This window comes from Anthonomus grandis, chromosome 2, assembly GCF_022605725.1.
Source record: "Anthonomus grandis grandis chromosome 2, icAntGran1.3, whole genome shotgun sequence".
Lineage (NCBI taxonomy): Eukaryota > Metazoa > Arthropoda > Insecta > Coleoptera > Curculionidae > Anthonomus > Anthonomus grandis.
In genome coordinates, this window is record NC_065547.1 from 618553 (window position 1) to 625940 (window position 7388).

A 7388-nucleotide genomic window follows, 5' to 3' on the forward strand; every position below is an offset into this window, starting at 1 on the left:
CCTCAAACCTGGCTAAAAAAAGGTTTTCGTCATTTTTGTTTAAATATAATATCTTAACCCCTTATCAGTTTGGATTTCTGAGCAAAAAATGCACCAACGATGCTATGTTCTCCCTATTTAACAGCGTTTATTCAAATATCAACAAAAATTACTTAACAGCAACAATTTTCTGTGACTTTTCAAAGGCTTTCGATTGCGTAAACCACATTATTTTAATTAACAAATTGCAGCACTATGGATTCAGAGGTATATCCCTTCAATGGTTTAAGTCATATTTGTGCAACAGAAGTCAACTTGTAAAGGTCGATACGTCAAGATCTTCTTGTAAACCAATTGAATGTGGGGTACCTCAAGGTTCCGTTTTGGGTCCTATGCTCTTTCTGCTATTTATAAATGACCTGGCCAGCCTGAACATAAGCGGAAAAATCTGTCTTTTTGCTGATGATACCAACTTCACTTGGAGCAATCCGAATGGCACTACATACAACAATTTCCAACGACTTGGTCTTCATTAAATCGTGGTGCGATTCCAATCTTTTATGCCTAAATCTCTTAAAAATTAAAGTCTTATCATATAAAACGACCATTCCTCCATTTATTCTTAACAATACCAGTTTGGAAGTTGTTGAGTCTATCACGTTCTTGAGTCTTGTTGTGGACGGCTCTTTGAAATGGGATTTGCACATAGATACGTTATCTAAAAAACTAAGCTCGGCATGTTTTGCCATAAGATCAATCTCAAGAGAATTAGGCTTTTTCACGGCCAAAACAGTTTATTATGCTCTTTTTGAGTCACATCTTCGTTACGCCCTTCCATTCTGGGGTACATGCTGCAAGAGCCAATTTGAGTGTATATTTAAACTTCAAAAGAGAGCGCTTCGCTACTTATTTTATAAATTTTATAAAATATAAGATCCTTACTCTTCCCTCGTTATTTATATTTGAATCTATCTGCCTTATCCGCAAACATGTGTCGCAGATTCCAGAAGGACCATCCCACAGCTATTCACTAAGGAACGTTGATCATAATCTTCATCTGCCAATTCCACGGTCGGAATAAGTAAAGAAGTCTATACTTTATGCAGCAATAAAAATGCACAACCATCTGCCTTCCGTAATAAAATCGATTACTACTTTTAGTTGTTTTCGCAATGCCCTAAAATCTTTACTACTGCAAAAAGCCCTATATACAGTAAAAGACTTTTTTAATATTTCCTTTTAAGCACACACACTGGCGTTATTAGTTTCCTATTATTTGCAAAATGTTTGCCTGTTTTTTATTGTATGTTTTTTTTTTGAGACCAAGGTTTTTGACAATTTTATACATGTAATTGTGTATATATTTGTATATAAAAATTTTTTTATTTATGTATTTCGACCAAATTGTACAATTTGATAATTTATACAGTATTTTTGTTTTGTTATGTACCTATTTACTTTGTGTGTATTTTGTCTGAGTATTTTCTTTTATGTTTATTTGTTTATATTTGTATTTTTCTTCCTTTGGCCTTGTCGATAAAATGTAAATTTTCTGACAATAAAACATTTTGATTGATTGTTTGATTGCTTTGCGGACAAAATAACCTCTAACTTAGATGGTTTTTGAGATACAAAAATCGTTCATATATTAAATTATTTAGTAAGAAATAATATATCTTCCCCCAAGACGTTTTTAATATTTCACCTATTTGCTAGAATATGGTCAATAAAGAACTAAAAAAATAATACAAGTAAAATTGTTCTGACTACCCAAATTATTAATATGCTTTGAAACAAACTTGTAAAGTACTTTTCAAAGATCCCTCGTAAAAATCTGTGACGTGGCATATCTAAGTTCCTCCCACTCTTAAAATCCGTGGTCAAGGCAACTCAGAACATTGCTGACATTATCTATAGCCTCGAAAAATTATTTGTTTCACTTAATAAGAAACAAAAATCCAACGTGTTTTTCTCATATTATTTATATTAAATTAATATCAAAACCTTCACAAAGTTTACACACCAAAAATTACTTATTTATTTACAAAAGACCAGTTTTAAGTTCCAATACGGCCGCCATATTGTGTCCTCCTTTTTCGTCCTTATTACTAGGTAAATACTCCACGTCCCAAAGACTCGTGACGACCATTAAATCCCCATTTTTCAAATCTCCCTCTAACGCCGGACATTGATCCTGACAATTGTTCCTCGGCGTAAGTCTTAAACGTGATTTGCCCATAATCTGACCGATAACGATGTGTCTTTCGATCAAATTGAGTTTTTTATATCTGGCGCCGTCGTATCGATTGTTCCAGATCAGCCAGTTGTAGGAAACTGGAGAAAGTTCTTCTGGCACCACCGAGGGTTTGGCGGTGAAGTTTCTGAAGACTTTCATGGCTGCCGAATCGCAGTTTTGAAAATGGATGAAGAATTGATGGAAGAGCTCCGTTTTCTCATAGAGATCCAAGATGGTTGGCTCACCCAGTTTGGAGTTGTGGATGTTTGTATGGAGATTGCATGGGATCGAGTGGGCGAATTGAGGCTTCTCCAGGAGCTGATCAAATAGTTCTTGAGGGGATTCCTTTAACCAATGATCAATTTGGTTATTAATCACAACGGGGATTTCTAGCTGCACACATTGCCTTATTAAATCAGAAATATCAACTTCACCCTTTATCAAAGACAAGTCCTGGAAATCTTTTAAGTTTTCACAAAGGTTACAATCGAACTCCTCCACTCCTTGTGGCAATAATGGGTCGAATTTGGAAATTAAACAGACGTCATTTTTCAAATATCTCCAGTCCCAGTAAGGTAAGATTTTCACCAAAGCGATTCTCGTTAGGGCGGTGATATGCCAATACAAACTTTCCCACTTTATATAACCGAATAAGAGTAAACTGAAACAAATGAACATATAAGTAAATAAAGGGGCAGCAGTTTTGTTTTTTGGGATTCTCTCCAAAATCGGTTTAAATAAATCAGTTCTATCGGCTGTTGATAGGTTGGATTTTTCCATGAGATCATTTAGGTCCAGCAGCTGCTGATCCAGTTCTTGAAAGGTGAATTCTGAGGGTTTCTTTTTGTTGGAGGAAGAGAGTTTTAGGGCATCAGCCATTAGGATCTAAAATTAAGTCAAAATGTAGGAAATATTTTTAGGTTTATTTTACTTACCTGGGGTATACACGGTCGGTGTAATTTGATTATTATTGTGAAGTGACAACAGGTGGGATAACTGGAAATAAAGAACGTGTCCGGAAATCGAGTGAGGGAGAGCGCAACTCGTAGATTATCGACTTTTTGGCTTCAATATGGGTATTTTCCAGTACGTTCGGCTAAATAATTTGATAACGATAATTGAATTTTATGGAGTATTAGACTGAATTTAAACTAGGACAAACAAAATATTGTTCAATGTGACAAAAAAAATCGAAAAAGTTTGAAATCTTAATTAATATTAAAAGGGATTTAATTTTTGTGTCAAAACTATCGAGGTAAAAATAATTATATCCACACAAATTGATAGAAAATTAAATATCCTATAAAATACCTTTCTTTGAAAATTTTCGCCATACGAGTCGTTTCCGAATAATCATTCCTTAAACACTCATATATTATTATATTTTTTAGATTTACCTTTTTTATTTTGGAATTTTATAACTAACGAATATAATATAATATAATATTTTTATATAAATAATATGAAGAAAAGTACGATATAGAATCTTAAAGGGAATTTAATGCTCCTCATAAAAGGTGTAAGGTGAGTTGGGGCAAGTGCGGCCACTTTTTGTATTAGTACGGTAAAGTATCACTTTCCGCACTTGTTAGGTAAATAACTATTGCTTCATTTTAATAATTACCTCATTGAACAAAACCTCATTTATTAGGAGTCTTAATAACATTTGATCAAATTTTATTGTACGCACTTGTTACAGATTCAGCCAAAGAGTTAACTGAGACGAATCCCCCCTGTGGTGTTTCTGTGGTCCATTGCGAAGAATTTGCAGAGTTCCAGAAAACTTGATAGAAAACATCGAATATTCGGTCAACGAATTCAATTTGTTGGAGTATACAATGAATACAATTGAAACCGAGAATGATAAAGACTTACTCACTAATAAAATACCGCGTGAAAGTTCATTTACTTCTGAGGAATATGTCCTAGAAGAGGAAGAAAACGAGTCAACAAGTGACAATGATGAAGATGGTGAAACAAATCCTATAGAAATACCTCCACAACCAACAACATCCAGAGAAGTTTTGGTACCTGAAGTTAAAAAACACGGAAAAGGAAAGCAGAACCAGATACATGGAAAAGAAACGAACGAAAAATAAAAAGAATGTCTGGTAAGAGCTATCAAACCAGAAAAAATATCGTTATGCCAGAAAAAAAGCCAAGCTACATCAATTGCTCAAGGTGCAGATTTAAATATTCTGATAAGATATCTTTGGAGAGACAGCAAATTTTGCATCAAGAGTATTGGGGACTTGCTGATGCCGATCGTCAAAAAGCACGCTTATGCTCGTTGGTCACAGAAAATAGCATTCAACGACACAGGAAACGAAAGCCAGAAAGCATTATCACAAAAACTAAATCACGCGTATATTCACTACCTGATGAACAAGGCTCTAATGTGCGAGTTTGTTTAAAATTTTTTTGTGCAACTTTTAGCATAAGTTTCCAAATTATTGACCTTGCTTTGAAAAAAGTGGTCCAGATGGAGCTTATATTGGTATTGATAGACGAAAAGGAAAAATTCCTGCCATTATTACATACCGAAAAAGCAACAAATCATGTTAAAAAACATATAGACAGCTCTCCTCGTATAGAAAGTCACTACACTCGGCGCGATACGAAAAAATTGTATTTGGCAGCTGATTTGAATTTATCTGTTATATTGTATCGTTTGTATGATGAAATTTATTGTACAAGTGAATCAATCCCTCCTGTTTCTATTAATGTTTACCGAAAAATATTTAATAGTTATGATCCACAACTGTCGTTCCATGTCCCTAAAAAGGACCAATGTTCCACATGCAATGTGTATTATAGCGCTACAGACAAAACCAATTTGGAAGAAAGCTGGCAACTTCACAAAAAGAAGAAAGAAGCAATGGAGATGAAAGATGCACATTAAAATAAATCATTCGAAGACTCAATCTACCGAGCAATTTCTTTTGATTTAGAAGCTATTTTGTTAGTCCCTTTTTCCGCTGATTCTCAAATCTATTACAAGCGTAAGCTCTCTGTTTTTAATTTCACCATATTTGATTCTTTTGATCACAGTTGTCACTGTTTCCTTTGGGATGAAACGCATGGCTCTAAAGGAGCTTCAGAAATTGGTACGTGCCTATTAAAGTATTTGTACAACTTACCTCAGACTGTGTCATAGGTTTCTAGTTTTTCTGATAGTTGCGGAGGGCAAAACCGGAATCAATTTGTTACTGCAGCGATGTTGTTTGCTGCGTCAATAAAATTGAACACTTACAAATTGTAGATTTAAAGTTCATGGAATCCGGCCATTCCTATCTAGAGGCAGAGGCATTCAATACACGCCACTATTGAACGAGCACGTAAACATCGCAAAATTTTCACAACCGAAGAATGGGGGTTGTTAATAGAAATGGCAAGAAAAAAACCATGTCCATATCAGGTCTATAAAGTTGCTTTTCCAGATTTTTATGACTTACAGAAACTGGCGTCACTTGTAATGCAAAATACCAAAGTAAATACTTCTAAGGAATAAATAAAATGGCTTCACATTAAATGGCTAAGATTTGATAAATCTAAACTATTCATCATTCAATATAAATATTCATTGACTGATAATGAATTCTTAGAATTCGATGTTTTGCAAGGAAGAAAAAAGAAAACTGTATCATGGGAAACTCTGGACTTAAACAAAAATATAAACAAAGATTGCCAATTTCAGAAGCCAAAAAAAAAGACTTACTTTATTTGCTTGGTAAGCAAATTAATTCCATGGCATACAAAAGTTATTTTGAAAGTTTACCGAGTTCAAAGAAAGCCAAAGATCTTGTTCCATATAAAACAAATCCTAATGTCGACGATGAAGAGGATTAAAATGCCGATAATACGATAAGCTTTGTTCTACCCTTAATTTGTCACCGAATGTGTTTTTTTCAATAAAATCTTGAAATTGTAATAATAAATAAATTGTTTTTTTTATTAAGCCTATTTGTAGTATGTCCACTCGAGGAAATTTATTATATTGTATGTCCAGCATATTTCGAATTATAACTATTTTTATTAAAAATGATGATAGCAATTTGTAATATCATAATATATTGGTATTACAAATACCTGAACTCACTTCAAAAATACCAAATATTTTGTTATTTTATCACGAAATTTACTTGAATGCGAAAGAAAATTTTTCGTATTTCTGCAAAATTTATAAAGGGAGGATTTACAAGGATCGTTTGATCGTTACAACTTTCCTTTATTTATTCGGTTAATTGGAAAAATTACTTCCATTTCTTCTCGGCACTTGCATACGTAAGAATTAGATATTAGTCACGTATTTTTTAAATGACCCCGGTATTAAGTGACACGTGTCTTCCAGGCAAGTGACGTCAGGTTTGGCGATCCAAGATGGCGGCCAAAAGGATTTTGTTTAATTGCAAGGATTTACAATATCTTTTTATTTATTCCATTTATTGAAAAAAAAAATCTTCCAGGCAATTAAACCGATAAAATAAAAAATATGGGTGAAGTATTTTTTAAGTGACCCCGATATAAAGTGACGTCAAATCAAAGGTCCTCCCACTTGTAGAATTTAATCTCGTTGTCTAGGCAACCGACAACACTTCTGACGGCCATCCAAGATGGTCGCCAAAACGATTTTGTTTATAAGCAAGGATTGTTACAATTTCCTTTTATTTATTCGGTAAATTGAAAATTATAAATTATTTCTTCCAACCAATTGAGCTCATAAGAAATTAATATTTAAGTGAAATATTTTTTAAATGACCCCGGTATAAAGTTACGCATGCTTCCGTCAAATCGAAGCTCCTCCCACTTGTACAATTTAATCCTGTTGTCTAGGTAACCCACAACTAAGATCGCCGCCACGATCACGTAATAGTTAGGACCCTCCCACAATTTAACCTGACAATCTTATAGTGTGAAACCTTAAAGTTGTCGAACAACTATGTGCTTAGGGAAAGTATAAGTTTAAATATAATTATGGTATAATTCACGGCGGCCATTTTGGAAACCAATATCAGATTATGGGAGGAGTTTATTATCAAGAACTTATTACATCAAAAATTCAAAATGACCGCCACGATCACGTGACAGTTAGACTCCTCCCACCGTAGTTTACAATGATAATTAAATATATAACGATACGAGGGCTATTCAAAAAAAAATGCTTTCTGTAAAG

At 33.8% G+C, this 7388-nt stretch overlaps 1 protein-coding gene across 1 annotated transcript; it reads right to left on the reverse strand.

Annotated features, from left to right (window-relative positions):
• Positions 1-1951: 1951 nt before the first annotated feature.
• LOC126749387 (uncharacterized) lies at positions 1952-6187 on the reverse strand. Its single transcript, XM_050459070.1, has 2 exons — positions 3151-6187; positions 1952-3100 (listed from the first exon to the last, which is right to left on the reverse strand). Exon 2 carries the CDS (start codon positions 3092-3094, stop codon positions 2021-2023), a length of 1074 nt encoding a protein of 357 aa, XP_050315027.1. The 5' UTR covers positions 3095-3100; positions 3151-6187; the 3' UTR covers positions 1952-2020.
• Positions 6188-7388: the final 1201 nt, after the last annotated feature.

Bases quoted from the DNA above. Each gene is read 5' to 3' on its own strand.
- LOC126749387 (XM_050459070.1), bottom strand. From the start codon at position 3,094: ATGGCTGATGCCCTAAAACTCTCTTCCTCCAACAAAAAGAAACCCTCA.